The sequence below is a fragment of the Geospiza fortis genome, unplaced genomic scaffold (assembly GCF_000277835.1).
Source record: "Geospiza fortis unplaced genomic scaffold, GeoFor_1.0 scaffold166, whole genome shotgun sequence".
NCBI lineage: Eukaryota > Metazoa > Chordata > Aves > Passeriformes > Thraupidae > Geospiza > Geospiza fortis.
The window spans coordinates 5787238-5810710 of NW_005054310.1; the positions used below are offsets into that span (position 1 = coordinate 5787238).

Below are 23473 nucleotides of genomic sequence, written 5' to 3' on the forward strand. Positions count from 1 at the left end.
TAGGCAGTGTGCTAGAAGTGGGACAAAGGAACACTGGCTACTTTGACCAAAGTTAGCAGGACAGATGAAAGCAGGACCCAGAGCTGGATTCTATTCCTGGGTGCCTTAACCTCTTAACTGAACAGTCTACCAAGACTCATCTTGACCACTGGTGTATCATAATAAAGCATACTAACATGCTCTCCCAGATACCAGCTACCCAGGTCACAGCAGGTTTACAGAACTAACAAACCCTGATCTCATCCTGGTGAACTCCTCTTTGAGGAGCTAGAACACTGCAGCTGAGCCCTCCTGCTCCTGTGTCACCAGGTGTTTCTGTCTCTGGGGGTTTAACTAGGGAGGTGAATTTCACCAGGTTTTTTATACATACATACATACATACATACATACATACATACATACATAAATACATACATACTTGTTCATGTGTATTTGCCAGTAGCTTTTCTCAGTGACTGGGACCCAGTGGATTGAACCTTTGTAGAGAGAATGGTCTATTCCGCCCAGAATCAACTCACCGCCATTCTCGGTGTCGTCTCCTCTGAAAGCAGAAAACAGGTTAACACAGACATGGGAGTGTGCCAGTATGCACAATGAGATTACATTTAAAAAGCAAAAGTCAAATCACGGCCCTTTCTAAATTCAGATACAGATGGCTGAAAGGGATTACTACTAAATTATCACTGTATGTGTTCCAACTCAGACTCTCCAAATAACCTCTGAGAAGACTTAATGTTGACACCAAGGTAGGCATGGGGAGCAGGCTGAGCCAGTTGTTACTCTCAGCTCAGAGGAAACACTAAAGAAATAGGTGGAGTTGCAGCTGGGTCCAGATTAGGGAACAGTATTTTTCTGAAACGTGGCTATCTAGGTGTAGCACAGCACTTCTGCTCATCTGCATGGGCCAGAGGGAAACCTCTGGCAACTGACATGGTGAGTCTGAGCTGGGAACTTTTATTTATGACCTGCTCCAACAAGAATAAATCTCTGTCCAAAACGTCCTCCCCATAACATTTTTTCTTTTCATGCCATAATCTTCAATGTCAAATTGAAAACAAAGAAACAACACAAAGAATCAAAAAAATGGGAGGAATGTCTTTCTAGGGTTGAAGCTTTATACAGATGCACAGCTGTTTCTATCAACAGTTAAAATAGATTTACTTCTTTTATAGCAGTGTCATTTTAAAGACAGACCTTTTCAGGTAGAAAGAGAAGACTGGCTCCTCTACCAGCTGCTGGTTCATGATGCTGTCAAACACAGGTAGAGCGTTGCCCACTGCTAAGGAGGGATAGCCTAAGCCCAGTACACCATCAAAGTGGGCAAGGACAAAAGTTGTTCCTGGCTCAAACACTGACTCGCCGAAGTCCTGTCCCTTGATGGAGATGTTACTTATCTGTTTGGTAAAAAAAAAGGCAACAAACAACCAAGCAAAGAACAACCACAACTGAAAGTAATGACACCACCAATGACAAGAAATTAGCCATATTTCTGATCCATATCAGAAGTATGCTATTGTCATATATCAATAGATTCATTCAGTTTATAAAGCCTGCTATCTTTGTGTGACTTGCAGCAACATAGCACGTGCCCATTTGGCAGGTAGGCAGCACTGATGCTTTAGAATGCCTTAATTATGTGGTTGCTTCTTCATTAGCCCAGAAGAGGATCCAAGAAGACAAGTAGAAATGAAAAATAAAATGTGAGGCGTTTGTGTTGGTAGCCCAAAGCTGGAGCAGAACCCACACCTCTCAGCACTCAGCCTGGTGGGACCTCACCCTGCCCTTGCCTAAACCAGGGAAGCTTTTCCAGGGCAAGGAAACTGAAGTGCCCTGCAAACAGCTGATGTGGAGGCTGACAGCCATTTTCAGTGGACACTCACCTGCAGTGTGTCTTTGCCAGCAATGCCCAGAAGCTGTCCTGACCCATACTGCAGGGAGAAGGCTTCCCCTCCGTGCTCATATGAATCTGACTTGAAGGACTTAAATTTCTGATGCACCCCTACACAAAAAAAAAATTACACCTCTTCACTGAGGGGAGGTCCTGACAACCCACCCACTCCCCAGTGCAGAACAAGATGAGATATAGGAGAACCAGATTTTTGCTTCTCTCAAGAGAAAAGTGTTGAAGAAGTATGGCAGGCACATCAGTTCCCCTGCAGACATCCCAGTTTTTCTGTACCTGAGAGGTAATTTTGCACTTTAGAGAAAAATTAGAACAGAAATGGGCATTTCCACCTCGGTTGGTAGGTCTCCCAGGTCTGTTTTCACACCTTTACCTCATGGTGGGTGCAGAGGGACTCTGGACAGTTGCAGCCAGTGTCTGCCCGGGCTGCAGAGTGCCATGAGGGACAGAGCAGCAAACTGCGGAGAGGAGAGCAGCCCTGAGGGATGCTCCAAACCCTCTCCTTGCAGATCCCAGCTGCAGGCAAACATTTGGGAAAGGAGAACTGGGCAAGGTCTCTGCAGCCAAGCCAAGAGAAGCGCCAGGGGGAGCACCATTTCTTACGGCAGGCCTCGCTGATGCAGTAGGCGGACGGGACCCAGAAGTTGGAGGAGCCGGTGTCAAAGACGACGGTGAAGCTCTGTGGCGGTGTCCCCACGCTCACCACCCCATAGTACTGAGCCTGTGGGAGGAACGAGGCCCTCAGCCCCGGCAGCCTCAGGCCGGCTGCTCTGAGGAAGAGCCCGGATCGGGAGCATCCCACAGCGCTCCCTTGGGGCCTTCTGTGTAATTCCATTTAAACGGGAAGGCATGCCACACGGAGCGTGTCTGGAGCGTGTGGGAGTCATTCTCCTCTTGGCCTTCATAGCAACCACCTTCGTAGGATATGTCCTATCATGAGGCCAAATGTCATTCTGAGGAGCTACAGTAATCACAAACCTATTCCCAGCAATCCCCTACATTGGACAAACACTAGTCGAATGAGCCTGAGGTGGATTCTCTGTTGATAACCCCACACTAACTCAATTCTTTGCCCTTCACTTCCTCCTCCCATTCGTCATCGTAGGCCTCAGACTCGTCCATGTCACCTTCCTCCACGAAACAGGATCAAACAAGCCACTAGGCATCCCCTCAGACTGCAACAAAATCCTGGCAGATCCTAGGGGGTCGAATCTGCATTTGTATGGGGATAGTTTATCTGAGTCGGGGCTTATTTGGGCGAGTCAAAAGTTTAGTGCAGTTAAGAGGATGCTTAGGGTTAGTGATAGGGCCAGTATGAATGGGATTATGTTTATTGCCCTTCTCTGGGTTTAAACCAGATTCTAAGGATTGGAAGTCGATCGTAATTAGTATACTAGAAGAGTAAGATCCTCATCAGTAGATAGAAATGTAGAGGAATAATCATACGATGTCTATGAAGTGGCTTCGAGCAGCAGGTTTCACTGCAGCTGAATGAACAATGTGGGGCATTTGTAAAGCCTTTTAAACAAATATTCAGCTGGGTTCCCTATGGAGTCAGCAGACCCTCTTGCATTGGCTTCAGAGGTGGCAAGGTCATCCTCAAGATGAAACTCTCACATGACCACACAGACTTTCAGGCTGTTCCTTACTGATGTCAATAAGAAAACAGTGTTGCAAAGTCAGGACGGCCTGCCTCTGCCAGCTTCAGAGGGCTCTGACCAGGGGCATAATCTCTGTCTTATGTGGCTGCCCTTTTTCCTTTGTAATTAGCAGCTATTATAGCAAGTCAAAAACTATTGTGCTACACAAACTGTTCCTGATGTACTGGACAAAGTTCATCCAGCAGATGAAGAAACCACTGACCATCCCTGGATAGCAATTGAGACTGAGATAATCTCTGAACACGTGAATGCTGGAGTGAAGTGCTTATCCACATCCCGAATACAAGTGTCTGAGTGCTCCTATCTGGCCCTGGAACAGCACTTCAGCATTAAGAGAACTATTTTTAGGAAGAGGTATTTCTGGAATTCAACCACGGATAGAAAAGCAATAGCTAGTGCCAAACTTTTTTCAGCAATACAAGTATTTGTATATGTACCTTCAAGTGCATACTTTATTAATTAATAAACAGATGTTTCTGACCCCAGAATAAGCAATCTGAATGAGATAATCTTGAAAAGGCAAGCAAGCATGCCATTTAAGAGAATATCCAACCATACAGTAGGATTCTATTTCTTCCTGCATTAAACAAACCTAAGTGATGTTCATTAAAAAAAAAAAAAAAAACAACGAAAAAAACCAAAAGCAAAACACATACAACCAGAAAACCCACATACACACCATAATAAAACCATTCCTGGTGCTACCTGAATATGCTGGGGAAGTGGGTTTTGCTTTGTTGTTTTGAGATTTTCATTTATCCCTCTTTGAAATAAGCTTTAGAGCAGGTTGAAGTGTTTCAGTGTCCTTTGTTCTTCTTCACATACTTATTTCTTTATGGCCCTCAAGTGTCAGTAAGTTCTTGCTGAATGAATTTGGCCTTCCCTTCGATTCCATTCCCTGTTCAGGTGAAAACTTCACAACATTTCTGCAGCTTAGTTTCCCTTGAGATAAGCGTAGCATGAAAACCAAATAAAACAGAAAACAGAGACGATCCAAATGGACAAAATTCTAAAACCAGGAATGACAGCTTACAAAATGGTACACCTGCTGACTTGCCTGTCTGAGATCCAGAGAAATTAATATTTTTTCCTTTTTCAGTTTAGATGGTAAATCCCCCCAGGTCAGTCTCCAATATTTAATACATATTTAACTCCAGAGATAAAAGCAGAAAAATAAAACACTCTACTCAAGTCTTTATCATCACTGATTTGTGATTCCACCTAAACAAATAAATGAGATTTGGAGGATTTTTTTATAACACAGAAGCATCCAAGAGTCTGGTAAATAGGACATGACTAAATGAAGCAATCAGATTCTGCTGTGAAAAACCCTGTAGTTCCCCAAGACTGATACAGGCAAACCTCCCATATTTCTGTGGTGACCCAACCAAGTCCACTACAGATCTGTACAAAAGTAAAACTTGTCACAGGACTACCACTGCTACCCTACATCAGCTTTCTACTCGGGTCCCATGCTATCCTAGATCTAGACATGCTTTATTTTGCAGATTGTAACCTGGTTTTTTATGATCTAATATTTATAGCATAAAGCAACAAGACACCACAAGCTCTATAATTTCATTGACAAACTAGATTTGAAATGTGCTGGGAAAAAAACCCTGCCTCCAGTAGAATGATGAGTCCTAATGATTGCATTACCAAAACTGTACTTACATTCATGTAATCATACAGCCTTTCTGAAGCAGTTCCTACTGATAAAGCAATATCTGCAGGGAAACAATGCAGGTACCTCCGGGCAAAAACATCAGGGTGGTGATTCCTCCAAAATTCCTCTAATTCTCCCTTTTCCTTCAGCTGTTTCTTGATAGATTTGAATCGAATCAAGGGGATTCTATGCAAATAAACACACAAAAAACCCCTGATTGTCCTTTCTAGAACTATCATATACTCCATCTATTTAAAAAAAGGTTTCTTTTTTGAGACCTCAAGTAGCAACAAGCACAGGTCACCCATGAAGCCAGCTGAGATGTGTGCCAGTGAAGGCAGATGTTTTTTCTTACCGTTCCACAGCCACGATGAACGGGATGTAAACCACAGCCAACAGTATTGCCCTCATGGCTCCGAGAGGTTCAGAGTCTAATGACACTCCTTTGCTCACAAGTCCCTTTTTTATGGCCTGCTGTCAGCTGAGGGCTGCTCGCCAGGTCAATCAATCGCAGGAGGTCAGTGCTTTGGCAGAAAACTGATTAATTTACTCTCAGACTGGTTTGTGCAAATAGTGATGTCCAGTGGAGCTACTCAGATAACCAGGGCACAGTCTAGACCAAACAGACATTTAACCAACAATCCTCAATGTCTTTTACATAAATACAATACAGGGGGTGAGTTTGGCTCCTGCTAGAATGAGAAAGAGGAAGCTGTCTGAGCACTTGCTGCTTTTCAAGCTTGCTTTAATGAGATGTTGCTCAGAAGTGCTCAGTGCAGAGAAAGAGGACATAATATAGATCCATTTCCCTTTTGCAGGAGACATTTCAGCAGGGCTGAGAAGACATTTGGCGGGCTTGCGACAAGTCACCTCCTAACAGCTGAAGTTTAATTCCCTATCTACGAGAGAGCTCCAGTCTAAACATAAATGTGACTGCCATGCCATAAAATGGATCTTCAAAGTAAAAAACACAACAGTACAACACTGTAACATATAATACAGTAAAAACCAGCAATAATTTTGCACACATTTCAGCAAGACATTTGGAAGAGCTCTCTTGGATTTATTTTCCTGCAAGTTTCCTGAGATTCGTGGCTCCCACCCCTGCAGGTGGGTTCAAGTCAAGCCTGCAGAGAAATAATGGTGTCCAAAAGAGGCTGATTTGGCAGAGCACAGCCCCCAACCCATCAGCTGCCCAGGAGGAAGCAGAGCACTGAGTCTGCAGTTTACTTACAAGATTTTTGAATCTTTCCTCTGCAGAAGAAAGAGCAGTAAGCAACCACATACTGCAGCCTAGCATATACTAAAGCAAACTTTGAATAATCAGCCATTTTTGTTCAAAAGGCTGTGGTAGGATGCTGGGAAAAGAGCAACCACTTTTTTTCTTCGCAACACACCATGTATTTAAAATAAACTGCTCACTATGCAAAGGTGAACTGGAACTAAGGAATTCTCTCAAAAGAGAGCAGATGTGCAACAGCATAGCAAGGAGTGAATGTCAAAGGACACAGAGGAGGCAGGAGTTGTCATCTTCTGCTCCAGCAGCAATGTCAAGAAAAAACAGCAGAAAAACCCAATCACCCAGCATTTGTGAGCCAAGAAGGGGTCTAAATGCCCATCACAGACTTTGAATAAAAACAAAGCAAACAAAAATTGCTCCTTTAAGTCACTTCCCTTGCTATGTCAGACTGATTGAGTATGGGGTATGAGAGCCTTAAAATCAATAAGTTTAGAGTTCTATTTATTAGTTGCCCCAGATTTTGAAATACAGTTTGCTTTTTCCAATGTACCTCCAAAATTGTAAAGGCTAAAAAAAAACAGCAAAAGCTGAGCCTGGTGTCATCACACAGCTGCAGGCAGAGCTTTGGAACTGAAAAAGCACCAGCATCTCTATTACAATATCTTGTTTCAAAAAATAATAGAATCTCAAAAATGCATATTTTCTGTTGGTTTCTATTTTATTCTAATTTTTTTTTCAATTATCTATCTATTCCCCATTTCTCCTGAACTCAGAGGTTTTACACAAGTTATCAGCAAACAATCACATTTTCTGCTCCACAGTCATCCCAGCCACTGAGCTGCAAGAGCTGGGTGCTGGAAATGGGAATGGTGAGCAAAGATTTGTGAAATCTAGAAAGAAAAGGCATTTCTCAAGGAGGCCCCATCTGTCACTTGATGCACAGCAGAGCAGATGTCATGCCCTTGGGTAGGGCAGTGCCGCTTTGACAAGAGCAAGACAATGTCTGTGCTGAGTGCCTTTATCACTTGAACTTTTCCTCAAATGCTACAAATGCTTCTGGGAAGTCGAAAATGTTCCTGTTGGAGGGCACCATGGTGACTTTGAAGACATGAATTTTCAAAACACCACCTGGGTCTACTGTGAGGACTGCCTTTGCCTTAGTGCCTCCACTGAGTGGCTATTTCTCAGAAAGAACACGATTGTTCATTTTACTGCAAGTGTAGTCCTTTATTAATCCACACACAGAGGTTATTCTTTCCCAAATTCTCTGATCTCACTCTATGTTCCAAGCAGACATTAATTTAGCTAACAGAGGTACAAAATGCAGCAACAAAAGGTCATTGTGACCTTTTTTGATAAGCTGGAATAATGATTAAACTACAGTGCAGAGGATCCCTAAGAAATAGTTATCTCCAGCTTAAAAGTTCCATTAAGGAGAAATAATTCAAGTAGAAAAAAAATCCATATCCATATCTGCAGACTTAGTACTTTGTTAACTTATTTGTCTACATATGGATTATTGATAAAAAATATGCCTAAATGATACCATTAATATATTCTTAGCTATGCTCTTGTGTTGTTATGATTAGTAGGTTATCTGAAAAAATTTGTCTAAAAGACAAGGCTTTGCTGTGGATGTCTATTCATTATTAATTATGCCAAATGCATTTGGTTTTCCACACCTTTAGTCTATAGCACCTTAAGGGGAGGGACACTCACCTTCAAAAGGTGCCACGGCTGTTTAGAAATGAAAACAAATGCAACAATCTGCTGACACATTCCCCACAGTGGTCCTCTGACAGGCCACAGAGCATCAAAGCAGTAAAGAAATGTCTAAAAGGAGATTCTCATGCAGTGCAAACTGGCTTCTTGCTTCTGGAATGCCATAGACAGCACATCCCACCATCAGAGAGGGAGCTTTCAGGCCCTCTATTCCACAGCACCACCACAGATGACTGTGACATTGTCTTTGTTCTCCAGGCTTGATGCTCTGCTCAGCTTCTCCATTTAAAACTGATTTTATGGCATTCAGGTCTCAGCACTCACTGCTCTCTGTCCTGTTGCAGTACTGTTCCCCAGGCGCCCTCTCTATTGTTCTCCTCCATACATTTCATAGCATCACTGCTGCGTGGCACAGCCACTCATCTTGTGGGGAAAAGGCTCATAGCCTATACCCAATTGATAGCTAAGAGTTGCTTTACATTTGAAAGCAAGTGATAGTAGAGAGCTCTATATAACTAGATTTGACCAGAAATCCAGAGGCCACCTTAAGTGGTGCCTGTCCCTCAATTTTCTGTTTGCTCTGCTTTTCGTTTTTCAAGAGTGTGTGGCTCTCAGCAGTCACAGATTTTGGTAGTATAGCACCTAATACCCCAAAACCAATTGCAGATTGTTCGAAGAAAGTATACTCCCTAAATTATGGTAAGTGTGGGAAATTACAGCAATGAGCTGTAGATATCAAAGCAAAGAGCCAGGTGGTGAAAAAGCTATTTTACCTTAGAACACTCTGACAGCTTTCACATCCAAAAGTCATCGCAGAGCTATGGCCAACACACAGGCAGAACAACCACAGAATGGGTTGGGTTGGAAGGAATCTTAAAGATCATGTAGTTCCAACCTCCCTGACATGGGTAGGGACAAATGTGTACCCAGGAAAGCCTGAAATAGCAGAAGCTCAACATTTCAAACTATGCAGAGGTTTCTATACATGAGTATGCTCCTAGAAATTAGAACTGAACAGCAAAATGGGTCATGATGTGACAAGAACAGTTTACACTGTCACATCTAAGTAGCCATAACTTTCCAAAATCAGACTTATTTTACCCATAACAAGTGAGAATCTTGATGGAATCCATGGGAGTTTCTTGACAGGTTTTGGTACAGACACAGGAACTGCAGTAGCACAGTTGGAAAGCGGAGGGAGAACAACCTTGGCAATTTGTGATAGCATATTACATTGGGATTCAGACAAGGAGTAAAACAACATAATGAAAGAGGCCCTACAGACAAGAAGTAAAATGTAATGAAAAAGGCTCTACACAATCAAGAGTGCCAGAGGCTATAATAAATATGGTTAAATTAGGAACATAAACAGTAGAACTGCTCAAGATAGCAGTTTGCCAAGTATTTTGTGTTAAAGCTTTAAGATAAGTACTGGGGTGGCAAATTACACTCTGAAATCCATGTATTTGGCACCTTTCAAAATACATCCCTGAAAGTGCCACTCATCTTGAAAGTCAGTCAAGTCTTGACAGGTATTTTAAACAACAATTTGATTATATCCGACATTTCAGATGAAAGTTTCATGAAGTTAAATATCTAAGCTTAAAACTTCAGTCTGCTGTGGTGTTTACTTTCCCGAGCCCATCCTTGCTGCCTGTATTGGTTACACAGACAGAAGTGAGGGACTGGGGCATTGATGTGACCCTAATTTTGTCTGGGGCAAAATCAGAGAACATTTACAGTGTGCAAGAGGAGGAAAGAAGGAATGTTTTCAGGGGGAGGGCGAGTATGTGGGAGTGTGGGTGAGAGAGGGAGACCTGGGCCCTGAGTCGTCCTGTCTATAATCCCTGTCACCAAACACTCATTCAGTTATCAGAAGCATTTCAGAGCCCTTGAGATTAACGCCTGGTGCCATATAAACAGAGCCTTATATTGGGAAGAACGAGCTACCAACAGGCCAGTGTGCAGCAGGAGACCAAGGCAGTTTCCTGTCTCTCGCAGTCCCAGCCATCCCAAAACAAAATCCCGAGATGGGCAACAGTCTGAAAGCCATACTTGCTTTTGTGCCCTCTAACAAGTGCCAGAAGTACCTCCTAGAAGACCTAGAAGAGATGCCAGTGGATAAAATGGTTGATCTGAGTGGCAGACAGATGAGGCGGCTGCCTGTGCACATCTGCTCTTTTAGGGAATTGGTTAAGCTGTACCTGAGTGACAACAACCTGAACCACCTGCCCCCCGAGCTGGAGCAGCTGCAAAACCTGCAGATCTTGGCACTGGACTTCAACAACTTCAAAGCACTGCCCCTAGTTGTGTGCACGCTGAAGCAGCTGTGCATCCTCTACCTGGGCAACAACAAGCTCTGCAGCCTGCCCCTGGAGCTCCGACTCCTGCAGAACCTGAAGACCCTGTGGATTGAGTCCAACTGCCTGCAGTACCTGCCTGAGGTGGTGTGTGAGCTCAGCCTGCTCAAGACGCTGCACGCGGGCTCCAATGCGTTGCGCAGCCTCCCTCGGCAGCTGCAGGGCCTGAAGGAGCTGCGCACCATCTGGCTCTCAGGGAACCTGCTCTCCGAGTTCCCGCCCGTGCTCCTGGACATGCCCTTCCTCGAGGTCATCGACGTGGATCGCAATTCCATCCGCTTCTTCCCCAGCCTCACTCACCTGCCCGGCCTGAAGCTGGTGATCTACGACCACAACCCCTGCAGGCATGCGCCCAAAGTGGCCAAAGGGGTGCGCAGGGTGGGCAGATGGTCAGAGGAGACTCCCGAGCCCCGCAAGCGATCTGGGGCAGTGATAGATATCACGCTGGACGAGAAACCATTGCTACCTCCTGCCGCCAAGGCCGAGCCAGACGCCGAGCCCTGCTGATGATGCTCAGCTGCCCCTTTTGGCCGAGGCGGCAGCGCACTCCCACCGCTGCCCAACCTCTACCTCTCCCTTGCTTGCTGGTGTCCAGGGAGCACCACATCGCCTGGCAATCTTAGGAGTACGTGCACCAGCGTGGAGATAATGTGACAGCAAAACTCTTGTACAGACACCTGTCTTTTTGCAGCACCCAGCACTCTCCCTAGAACAGACTTCTTCCATCTCCCATGCTGGGACCACACAGAGTTCACAATAGAGATAAGACTCAGTTTAGATGTTTGCCATGGGTTGATTGCATGGAGCACATACGGACTTGCTCCTCACCCATGGGCCCACTCCTCTCTTCCAACTTGTTGAGATGTCCCAGCTCAGCTGAAAGCCACTGCTCAATGTGATCCCCACAACTCTAAAGCAGCATTGGTCTCAAATTACTTTATCTGAAACATAGCAATACCTTTCCCTGTCTGCTGAGTGGGAAGTGGTAGCAGAGTGCCGGCTGCACTATCAAGGAAACCGCACATATGTACAGGGGGCCCTCCTCTTTCTTTCTGCAAAATTTGTGACAACTGTTTCATTACTGCTGAGCAGCATCCAAATGATAGTGAGGAAAGCTGTAGGCTTTGGTGCTGGGTTTTGTTACTGACAACACTGCCTCTAAGGGCAGTTGTAAAGGAAAAGTTTTCATGCAGGAGCAAAGAAGAAAATCGAAGCCTGACTAAAAAGGATAAGCCACAGGAGCTGCAAAGGTAAACTTGCATGAATAAAAATCCAGGCTCGTGAGCTGTCACTATAAATTTGCACATAATCTAATGAGACAAACTTTACTCAGATGATTTCAGCTGGGTATTTCTCAAGCTTGCAACTTGGACCAGTTCAGATCCCCTAAAAATGCACTTTTTTCCTAAGCTTTGCTTTAATTGAGTAACAGAAATCTCGCTTAAAGTGACATTTTAAACTTTAGACTCCATAGCATGGTTGAATTAGGTGACAGGTTTTTTAACAAGGATGGAAACACTGGTGGCACACTCTTTGAGTCTGTCTTACCAGCACAGCCTGCAGAAGCAGCAGTTGACTTCCCAGAAAAGGTTTGGTTCCATGCCAGTTCGTGAATGTTTAATGTCATCTACATGCTTGAAAAATTATCTGGAAATATAGAGACTCTGCTAGCACTTGTTGTCTTGTAACATGAAGTCCAAATTTGCATCTGGCTGGCACCCATGTAGTGTGCTCCTAGTGAAATTAAGTAAAAGTATACTAGCATCTTGCAAAGTTAAAAAGTCCTTCTTTGGAATTAACAGCAAATTCTTTATCTAGTCTTGTTCCAACAATTTCTTCCTACAAAAAGGAAAGCAGGACATGAGTTAGGGGTGCTATTTTAATATCCAAAGTCAATATTTTATATCCCACAGAACTGAGCTGGTACTGTATTTATCTGAGGGGGTGGGGAAGAGCATGCTTTCACTGGCTTATCAATGGCCTGTGTTTCACTCAGCCCTCACCACACAGCACTGTCACTTCTGGAAAGCTGAAGAGTCTCTGTCAAGAGTTAAGGGGAGGACTCTGTAAGCAGATTCCCTTCATTTTAACAAATCTAAGGGAGAAAAACCTTTGCACGCATACTTGCTTATTTCAGTCTAATCTTTCTGCTTTGGCAGACTTGCCTTGTTTGTACACTTGCAAGGGCCAGAAAAGTCACAAGACCTGCGGGCACCATTCTGGGCCCCCACACAGACAGGGCCCCTGCTTGTCTGTGCTCACAGTCCTCACAGGTCTGCATGCAGACTGCTGCAGACATCACAGGCTTCCTTCCAATCTAGGCACAAAGAAACCAGCCTAGTCAAGAAACATGTGCCTTTGCAGCAATGAACAGAATAGGAAAGTGAACATAAAGACAGGATTTAACAGACATAAAAGGGGTGGGGCAGAGAGGGCAGAAGTGAATGTCATAACATTCACTGGCATATTTTCTGCTAAGTGTCCACAATTTTAAGTGTCTGTAAAGTCAGCCTGATACTTTATAGATCAACACTCAGACTGTTTGGTCCAGAATGTTGCTCTCTCTCCCAACCTGCATATTCCCCTCAACTCCCCTGAGCAGAACGTAAAAAGCTGTAAGATCACTTAGTTGTACTTCTGGGCATTGACTAAGGTTCCTCGTCCACTCACTCTCTTCCATCATGAAAAAAAAAGAGTAATACTCCAGTATCACTAGAAAAAGATACCATCTAACTTCAGAGCCTATTTCTAGGACCCCAACTCAAAACTTATGCAGCCAGGACTGGAATACACACAGCAGGTCAACACAAACCAGTGAGCCACAAGGGCTTAGTCACTCCCCGAAGCAGCTGAGGCCTGAGGTTGTGCGCCACAGTTGTCCTCATGGATCTGCCCTTCCTGGTTCTACAGAAAGAAATACAACCTTGGGGAATCTGAATTATTTATTTTTATTTTTTTTATTTCTGTGATTTTTAAGTGGAACCTGGAAGGAACAGAATGAATACGGTTGTATAAAACCCCTGGTTTATACACCCCTGAAAGTGAATTCTTCCACACAACACACAAAAGCTCCAGTAAGTAAAAACCAACTGAAGACAGTGCCATTGATGGAGATCTGTTTGTCTCAAGCTTCTGTTCCACAACCTCACAAAAACTAGACCATTAAAAAAAATTACTAGGTGAGATCTGGTCCACACATCCTCAGGTACTGAAGAAAATTTAACAGGGGCGATGGTCTGGTACACGTTTTCTGGGGAGAAAAAGAAAAATCAGAAAATTTCTACCACACTGATGCCCACCAGCCCCTCCTCACCCACCCTTATTTTTAATCTTTAGTTAGTGTTTTGTGTTCAGTGACAGCTTTATCTCACAGCACAAAAGACAGTACCACTTCAAAGCTAACACACCACCCATGACCATGCTAAAAAAAATCTTTTTATTCAAAAAGCAGTGAAAACTACCTGATAGCAGGCCCACAGAGGATAACCTGCCTATGAGTGGCAATTCTTCTCAAACCTTTTAAGAAGCATGCTTCTGTTTTAGCTGCAGATTCTACCTCAGAAGCAGCTGGACATTTCACTATAATTCTTGCCAAAAGAAAAAAGAAAGCATGATCCCTTACATTTTGGTCAGCCACTTGTGCAGATGTTTAGTGGTGACCCAGGATTAACTAGGCATTACTCAGGCACAGCAATTTAAGTTTGTTGATGGCTCTAAAGGCCCAAGGATACTGCTAACACAGTAAAATTATCTAATATGAACATCAGCATGTCACATGTCAAGTTCCCTTTCAAGTAAACCATTTTTAGACCAAGACTTTTCTGCACCCTTACTCTTCCACAGAAGGAGGTTTACTCTACACCACTGTGACTGACCATGCAGATTCTCTGCTCATACCTTGGTGCTGCTTTAATGATGTCATCTACACGAAGAATCATTTCCGCTGCTTCAGCTGCACTCAGCAAAACCTGTCTCTTGACTTGGAAACTTTCTGTTACTCCCAAAACTGACATGTCCCCAATGACACCCTCTTTCATATCTGGAAGAAGAAATACATTAAGAGGTGCTTTTTTGGTTTTGTTTTTTAACTCAGCATTTTTTTAAGGAAATTACAAGAATCTGAGAGCATGGTAATTTACCTGCTCAAATGAACTACACTGATAGTTAGGGAAGTATTAAATAAAGTCTTCCATCTCAAGACTCCTGATTTAAGCCTAATGTTGCAATTGCATACAAACACTTGATGATAAAAACTTTATACACTGTGATGAGGAGACAAGATCCCAACAGGACTCTCAGCACTATGTCCTTAGGTACATTAACTTCGGCGTTCTTCTCCACAACTCTGTAGTTGTTGTTTGGTTGGGTTTTTTTGGGGGGGTGGGAGGGAAGGGGCAAAGGGAAGGATGTTTGGTTCTTCTGGGTGTTTAGCTGGTTGCTGGTTTTAAAACAACGTTTTTATTTTTAAGCCTCCTATAACCAGACTCAGCATAAGGGAAGTGCTTTTTAGAGGTAAGAACCATCCATTTAAGAAACGAAGGTTTTCACTCTACTGTCAAAAGCCTAGTAGAACAAAAGGAATACAGTGCTGTACACCAAGTTCTATGCAAAGCAAACAAACTAACATACTCAGCTCTCCCTGCTGAATATATTGGACAGACATGCATGAAAACTTTAAAGAGCCCAAAGGACCTGGCCAAACAGCAATTCAAACACAGAAGTAAAACTGATCCCCTTACCCAGTCCATAAGTAGTCTTCCCTTCACTATGAGCAGCTCTGAGCTGAGCAACCAAATCAGCACTGTCATAACCAGCATTATCAGCTATTATTGTTGGGATCTACGGGGATAAACACAGGTTGTTTTTAATTAACATAGGGATTGATTGTTAGCAAACATGAAACATACTTTGATGTTACCAGTTTACAACTGAATTTCAAGAAGATGCTTCAGAAACATGCCAGATGATCTGTTACTGTGATAAGTAAAAGACCCAAACTACCTTTCTAAGAATTTCAAGACTGTTTTAAGAAAGTACCTACGAGGACAGAAGCATGTTAGCAATTTGTACCCTCATTTTACATGGACAGAAGTAAAAAAAGAATCTTGTCATTTTATCATTTCAGACTACAGTGGAAGAAATGTTTTCATTTAAAAACCACAAGTTTGCTGGTAAGCATTAACTACCTGACCATTCTGTTCACTGTTTCCATGACACCAGTGCAAACTTGCATGTGCTGACTGAAGAGGTTAATGCCAAGTGTTACTATGCTCTTGAATTTAATTTTCTTGGGAGAAAGGTTTTCCCTAATTCAAATTGCAGGAAGTAATTTTTTCTCAAACTGACAGCCTGTTATCACAATTCTATTAATGTTTCTTGTGACACTCTCATTTCCTACTAAGATGCAATCTCCAATGCAAGACCAGAAACTTGTAGCTAGTACTAGAGTATGAATACACTCAAGCAGCACTAGAGCATCAATGGAACAGAAGGGTTGCTCTTTTCTAAATCAGTTGTCAACTACATAAGATGAGATTTTTATGTGCTATTTCTGCAGCATTTTTAACTAGCAGGTAAGGTGAGCAAGAACCAATTAGAGGAGGGTTAGTATATGAACATTTACAATCCTGTAACATGTAGAATTATTAAACCACCAGTACTTTTTTCCTAAGACAATTTCCCCCTTTGTTTATCCAAGATGTGTTGCTAAACTTCACTTTTTTATTTTGAACAACCAAAATTTTTAAAGTGACATCAAATATCTGATGTCACAAGTTAGTAAACTTCATGAAACTTTGTCTCGTGGTCCAGCAATATGATTAAATAAACCTACCATTCGTAAAGCCTTAGCAAAGGACTCCATTGCAACAGACTCTTTGCCAGGTGTTCTAACAGCAAGTTCTGCAACAGCGTTAGCCATCAACATCTCTGAACAACCTATTCATTGAAGACACACAGATGTTACATATCTAACCTTCAGTAATACCAAATGTGTGACAGGTACAAAGAGTCTGATATTCACCTCCACCATACACAGTTCTTGTGTCCTTCACAGTCTGGGCCAGGACGCAGAGAGCATCATGCAGAGACCTTTCTGCTTCATCCAGAATCTGCTGGGTGGCTCCACGCAAAACTATGGTGCAAGCTTCACCTAGAAAGCATGAATGTGAAAGGATTAAAAAGAGAAACCAGGACACAAAATGGGCTATCACAAAGCATTTACAATGGTTTTGCTATCGCTGTGGTCAAGTTCTGTGTTACTTAATTTTGGGAACAAAAGAAAGCATGATGACATTTCAAAGGCAGAATGAAATTATGTGCACAGTGCTACTGCTTTGGTTCTACAACACCTTATTTAATTTAACAGAAAATTAATATTGCCTCAAAACTCTTTAAAGAGCTTGTTCTAGTAAATGCCAATGCTCCAATTTTTTAAGTATGACACATTGCTACTTTTCTTGTCAACTGAATTTCCCAAAGCAGAAACCTTGGTTCCCATCCTTAAAAATAATTAATGTTCATTTACATAACACTAAACATCCACAGTTTCAACCATGAAACTGTGCAGGACTTTTACTGAAAAGCAAGGCTTTCATAGAAACTGTTACATAAATCATTGCAGAATTCCTATGCATCACTGGAAACTGAACAGCATTAGCAGAGGGTTAACACAAACGTTACAATACACCGTTAGTGATAAAATACTTACCCATTGCTACTCCAGAGAAATGAATGAGTTTATCTTCTCCAATCATGACTTCTTCAATAAGCTTGCAGCTTCCTAGTTTTACTAGCTCAGGGTGATCAAAGGTTGAAGCAATTTCACCACCTGCAAGTGTAAGATCATAAAGAAATCAGAGTTCACAATGAAAGTATCCTTTCAGGCAAGGTCTAACCAAGGGGCGGGGGGGAAACAGTCTCCATAATTACCTCAAAATAAATTTAAATTAAAATTACTGATAAGCCAAGACTTTCTCATGTCAGCATGTGGTACCAGAAACCTTTAACCAATGCTGATAAATCCTTAAAACACCAATGTTTTGTTTCACATCACAGGGACTAAAATGCTTGTGAGTTGCATCTGATAACAGAATAAACATTCATCTTTGCTAGCATTAAAATATCAGTATGTTTCAAGTTTTCACAGTATTTACTGATTAAGTATTTATAAAATACTAAATGAAATCTCTTATGCCTTAAAACTTGAGCTTGTGACAGTATTAATTTTGCCTGCCTGATGATGGCTGAGAACCACCATTCTCCTGCATGACAAGTCTCATTCCATGCTGCAGCAGCAATACTGTGCACAATATGTAAACTGCCGTCTCATAAACAAAACAAGCGCTACCAAGACCAAAATGTCTTTGAACACGACATTATTCTAGTTCTTGTTCTAATTCTTTCCTCTTCCAATCAGAAAACTCTTTACATGTATGCATTCCCCATGTGTGCTCAATAATCCCACAGTAGCTTGCAGCACTGTGTAGCTGCAGCACCACAAGAAAAACCAAGACTTGTAGCAGAGTTTGTGTATACTAAAAACTTGTCCTTTTTTCAGCTATGCTATTCAAGCCAGTGTGGTCTGATAAGGCCCATTTGCTCTGCATAGAAAGTCTGCTTTCAATTTTGTTCCAGAATGTAAGCACTGTTCCTCTCAATCATGCATCTGCCAGTGTCAATGTGCCTACTGACAATTATATGCAGTTGCTACTTCAGTTTTGCTAAGATAGGAAAAGACACTGACTTGCTTTTCTCCTGCAAAGCAAATTCATCCTCCTGATCACTTTCAAAATCAACTATGATGTCCCAGTTAACTATCCATGACTTCAGCAATGAGAATTATCTGTAACATTCCAGAGGTTTCATTTTCATTAGTTACTAGAATCACATTTATGCTGACCACTATTCAAAATATCCAGGTTGTTCAAGTTATTTGAGATCCACCTTAAGTCAAAAACTCAGGCCCACATTTTTAACAAAGGATGACTCCTTAGTCTTCTCTATCATTACAGTCAAACCACAGCCATCTAAACCAATTGTTATCACAGAATCCAGAACTGTTAGTATTAACCTGTGGAGTTATTCTTTTTGCAGCTAAGTTTCATCTTTTCCTCAGAAAACAAACATATCAATATTTAGAAGTATTTTCAGTTAAGTTCCTGCTTGATAAGATTTTTCTTATCAAGCAGGAACTTAACTGAAAATATTTTTAAAATATGAAAGAAAATTACTAACTGGCACTAACTTACTAAATTATATCCCATGTTTTGCATTATGATCCTTTATTCACAGATGCTGAAGAAGTATGTTTTAGTAAGTTTAATGTTTACTAATGACCAAACAAATAATGTGCCCCTCCAAGTTTCATACAACAAAATACTCTACACACCTGTGACGAGAGCCAGACGTTCTACACCAGCAAAGTCTGCATGTTCAATAGCCATGACACCAGCAGCTCCAAAGAGATGTTCAGGGTAGTTGTAGATCAGCTGTCTAAAATTAAAACACATCTCACTATCACACACAGAACAAACCTTTGAAAATAAACCAGTAACAAAAGACACCAGATTCTCAGTAGCATGCACACAGGACAGATTTCTGAAAGCTACTAAAGCAGTCAATGGATGTGGTATCTGCCACACATGGAATGTTGCACAACACAGAAGCAAATGCAGTGACAGGAAAAAAAAATCAAACTATGATGTTTTTTGAAATATCCTTTCTCTGAAGAAACACTATGACACTAAGCACAGGCAGCCATATGCTTTAAGGTCTTAGTCCATTGATCCTAAGTGCCTGCTGGGCACTTAACTGCCTATTCTAGCAGAGTGAACTGGAACAACATGGAAAGTAATGTAACTCTCCTTTTTTCCCAAGAAATACATACCTGTTAATAAAGCAATTTATTCCATGTTTAAGAATACGATCCACTTTCTCCTTCATCTTTTCTTTTTCTGCCTGTTCTATTTCTGCCACTTTTGCTGTGGAGTCCACTCTAACACGAGAGCCAAAAATCTAAATCAAAGAGAAAAGAGTTCAGTCTCAAAATTCCATTTACAAAAACACAGACTCTCAACAGTAGTTCTGTCACATACCTTAATCTTGTCTGTATCCATACCAGTATTTGCAATAAGAATCTTTGCATTTTCAATTCTTTTTGGCTGATTTACACCAATCTTCTTGTCAAGCAAAAAGCCTGTAGTAACAGAAAGGTCTTGTAAAACTTCAAATTAAAAAAGGGAGCAATTATTAGTTAATACAAAGTCCCTCATCTTTAGTATTCAATTTAATAATAACATAACAGTGTTTCCTGTAACAAATTTACATAGACGTGCAACCTTTAGAAGCTTTGTTTCTCAAGTGCATACACAATCAACACTCAAAGACTTACCTTCATCTAAGTAGGAATCAGCCAAACTTCCACCAAGTTTCTTAATGACATGGATAGCCTCCAAATTACCAGAGCCTTTCAACCTAAGAACAGCTTCTACAGCTAGCTTGACAAAGTGATCCTTGTGGTGAGTAAGTAATTTTGATGAAAGAGTTGTTCCTGCAATGTTCATCAAGTCTTCGCGGAACTTCACTTCATCATTACTAAAATAAAGACAGCTCAGTTAAAGTGAAAAGTCTGAAAGCCTTAACTACCATTAACTACCACTAGGAGTCTTTGCCCACTTCTTCTAGCCTGTATCTCTATATGTACCATATAATCTTTTGAGGAACGCTGCACAGAATCCCTCCACTGTCCCAGAACACAATCTTCTACTTTACTTTTTGAATTCAGCTTTAGAAAGTTTGTGCTCTCAAAGTGTTGGGCAGGGGAAATATTTAAAACATGAGTACAAAATCTGAAAGAACAGCTCAGATCTTTGTTTCAGGGAGCAAATTACAGCTTGTATTTAATTTCTGCACATCATTAATTTTGAAGCTTCTTTAACTCATTTGAAAAAATACCCAGTATTTTTTTCTCAACTGTTAAAATTCAGGAACTCAGCCTTCACACTGCTTTAATAAGAGAGAAGAATTTACCAATGGACTGTAATTTGCATTGATGTTTTGATCTTGAGTAGTTTTTTATAGTTACAGCAAATGGGCATTACTAACCCATGATCCACAGCTGCTTTCAAAAGTGCCTCTCTTGAAGCCTTTGTGGCTGCTCTCCAGCCTGCAATGATGGTCTGAGGATGAATCTTCCTCGCAATCAGTAATTCTGCCTCCTATTTAAATGAAATCAATAATTATTTCTCCCTCCAAAAAGTATAGTGACACTAACTAGAAAAGACATGTTCATTTATGGACGCAATTTAAAGTGTAATTGAAAAAAGCTATCTTTATTTTTCTGTGGAACTTGGCAAGCTGATAGATCATTCCTTAAGATGCTCTTGATCCCAGTTACCGGACCTGAGATGATCAGACTTTCTGACACAGCTCTGCAAGGAAGAACTACTCATTTCTCAAATCTCTTTCACAGTCATTTCAGGCTTAGAGTTTAGCAGTGTAAATTTTTCCATAAGCATAAAATCCATACAGAGTCTAAAGGAACAGTATGAATTCAGGCCTTGAGTAAAGAACAGAATTTAGCAAGATTTTTTTCCTATGGAAATGGATTTCAGAGGACTGAACCTCACAACTAAGCAGTGCTGCACATTGCTCAGTGCAACAGCCAGAAAGTGAGCAGTAAGAGTCAACTTAAAACACTTGAGAGTTTATAAAAAATAATATAAGGAGTAATAGTCCAAAATAATACCCAAAAAATGATGATGAAATACCTAAGGGCTGTTTTTTTGCCCCCTATCAATTTCACCAGCAACAGAGCAAGCTACTCCTTTCTTTGCTTTGGGAGCCCTTTACAAAGACAGGATAACACACCTCCTACTGGAGGCACCACAGAAGTACACGGACAAACATCTAAAAAACAGAATACATCACCCTCAGTAATTCAGCCGCCAAGACTGTGACAGATGTAGTTCCATCGCCAACTTCGTCATCTTGAACCTTTGACATATCTGAAGAAGGAAAAGGCATTATTAATGCTATTTTTCTCATTCATTAATTGGACAAAAAACCAGATCTGACTCTTTGTGTAAAGAGGGAACTCTAATAAAAACACCCAGAAAAACAAGAGATGCAAACAAAATTTGGCATCCTCCAAACTCCTGCTCTTTATTTGTAACTCAGACACCAGTTTCAGCCTGGTGATGGTCAGGATGCTCCCCTGTGTTCCCCATCCTAACAATGGTTATCAAAAGGACAGCTGGATAGAAGCTCTAAGGTACAGATACAGGATCAGAGACTATAATAACCACGTCTGCTGCATGAACTGCTGATAAACTCGGATGCAGCAAACACAAAATCATTAGGAAACCTGACACCCAATAGGTCAGGCTCCTGCTTTTCACCAGTAGTGGACCAGTGGCACAGTTGCTCGTAACAGTAAACTCTGTAGAGAAGTACAGTGCTCACTGAATGACAAGAGATCTAAATCTGGGAGAAACAGAGTGAACTGCTGCTGCTGCACAGATTTCTGTTCCGTATTTTCCCACTGCAAAACAAGGAGTATACAGCTGTCTTTTGTCCCTTCTGACTCCTGGGACAAAGCAGGGCTAAGGGAAAAGAAGATATAAAACCAGTTTTGAAGAGCAGCACACACCACAATTTTACTTTTGCAGAATGCCACAACTCTTGCAGTACCCTGTCCTTCTTACTTCAGGATTTCTGCTCCCCTTCCCTTCATTTTTTCACTGTATTCCAAGAACACTTTTCTAAGAACAAATAGAAACACCACAACAGAGTTACAAATTAAGAAATATCAAGCCTTTAAGAACTCACCAACCAAGACCTTGGCAGCTGGATTGTCAACTCCGATAGCTTTCAGGATGGTTGCACCATCGTTGGTAACTGTAACAGAGCTGTCTCTCCCGGTACTTAAAAGAATCTTGTCCTACAAGATGTGAGATTTAGCATACTGCTTGAAAAGGCACTGTGACTATTAAAGCTAAATTAATGGGCATGACTACCCATGCAGCTGTCTTACCATGCCTTTAGGGCCCAGGGTGCTCTTGACTAGGTCACCAATGGCAATGGCACCAACAAAGGATGACTGAAATGAAAATAAATATACCTCAGGGAACAATTTATTTCTACTCTAGTACAAGAATTATACACTATCACATAGCTTTCAACATTTTAACCAACCCTTCCACCTCTTTCAATGGAGGCTTAACTGAACTTAAGGCAAGTTTCTTAACTGCTAAATTTTGATAACCAGATCAAATATACCTAAACCTCCCAGAAACCATAAGTCTGTCTAAAAGCCAGAAGAAATGCCACCCACACCAATCTTCTGAGCTCCAGTAGAGGTACATTGGTTTTGACAACGAAGAGTTTCTCTAATTTTTAGCACAAACAAACTCCCTTCTGTTCACAGATATGCAACAAGAAAAGCCAGTTAAAAACAGAAGTTCCATATCACCATATAGTGAAAATATCTTCAGTAGTAGAAAAGACAAAGTTTAATTACCTCAAGTACTACCAGTTTCTTCGAGAATTAAACTTACCAACCGAGCTGTTTCTGCCTTCTCTTCATCTGCACCTGCCTTGAAAATGTTCACAGGAGCAAGAGAAATAGATGCCTAAAACACAATTAATGTAAGAATATTGTTTTAGCTTCAACAAAACTATGCGTTCTAAAAGTAAATCCCCAACCCTAATAACTTAAACAATGATTTTTTAATAAAATTACTTCCATACCTTTTGTGATAACAGGTATATTTAAGAAATAGCCAAGGTTCTTAAAAATCAGTCCTGCAACCTCACAGCCCAGTGAAGGATTCAAGGCCGAGTGCAGCTGCTGGCACTGCAGCGCACACCAGGCCCGACCAGCCCATCCTTTCATGGCTGTGCGAGCGCTGCTGCTCTGCC

The 23473-nt window shown here is 41.6% G+C and overlaps 3 protein-coding genes across 3 annotated transcripts in view; 1 reads left to right on the top strand and 2 right to left on the bottom strand.

The window, feature by feature from the left end:
- Positions 1 to 5641, bottom strand: part of LOC102041269 (cathepsin E-like) — a 9154-nt gene extending 3513 nt beyond the window's left edge. Inside the window, exons 1-6 of the mRNA XM_005419220.2 lie at positions 5586 to 5641; positions 5239 to 5416; positions 2507 to 2624; positions 1881 to 1999; positions 1195 to 1394; positions 419 to 541 (exon numbers count right to left, since the gene is read on the bottom strand). Of these exons, the coding sequence (XP_005419277.1) occupies positions 419 to 541; positions 1195 to 1394; positions 1881 to 1999; positions 2507 to 2624; positions 5239 to 5416; positions 5586 to 5641 (794 nt within the window). The remainder of the gene's footprint in view (positions 1 to 418; positions 542 to 1194; positions 1395 to 1880; positions 2000 to 2506; positions 2625 to 5238; positions 5417 to 5585) is intronic.
- Positions 5642 to 10196: 4555 nt separating this feature from the next.
- On the top strand, positions 10197 to 11593 carry LRRC10 (leucine rich repeat containing 10). Its single transcript, XM_005419221.2, has one exon. It carries the CDS (start codon positions 10223 to 10225, stop codon positions 11057 to 11059), a length of 837 nt encoding a protein of 278 aa, XP_005419278.1. The 5' UTR covers positions 10197 to 10222; the 3' UTR covers positions 11060 to 11593.
- A 1887-nt stretch (positions 11594 to 13480) lies between these two features.
- Positions 13481 to 23194, bottom strand: CCT2 (chaperonin containing TCP1 subunit 2). The gene is made up of 15 exons (XM_014312376.2): positions 23110 to 23194; positions 22587 to 22652; positions 22382 to 22493; positions 21482 to 21558; positions 20657 to 20769; positions 19944 to 20146; positions 19648 to 19748; positions 19440 to 19567; positions 18942 to 19045; positions 17262 to 17381; positions 16575 to 16703; positions 16386 to 16489; positions 15292 to 15391; positions 14450 to 14591; positions 13481 to 13802 (listed from the first exon to the last, which is right to left on the bottom strand). The coding sequence occupies exons 2-15, from the start codon at positions 22587 to 22589 to the stop codon at positions 13772 to 13774; spliced, it is 1467 nt and encodes a 488-aa protein (XP_014167851.1). The 5' UTR covers positions 22590 to 22652; positions 23110 to 23194; the 3' UTR covers positions 13481 to 13771.
- Between the last annotated feature and the right edge of the window lie 279 nt (positions 23195 to 23473).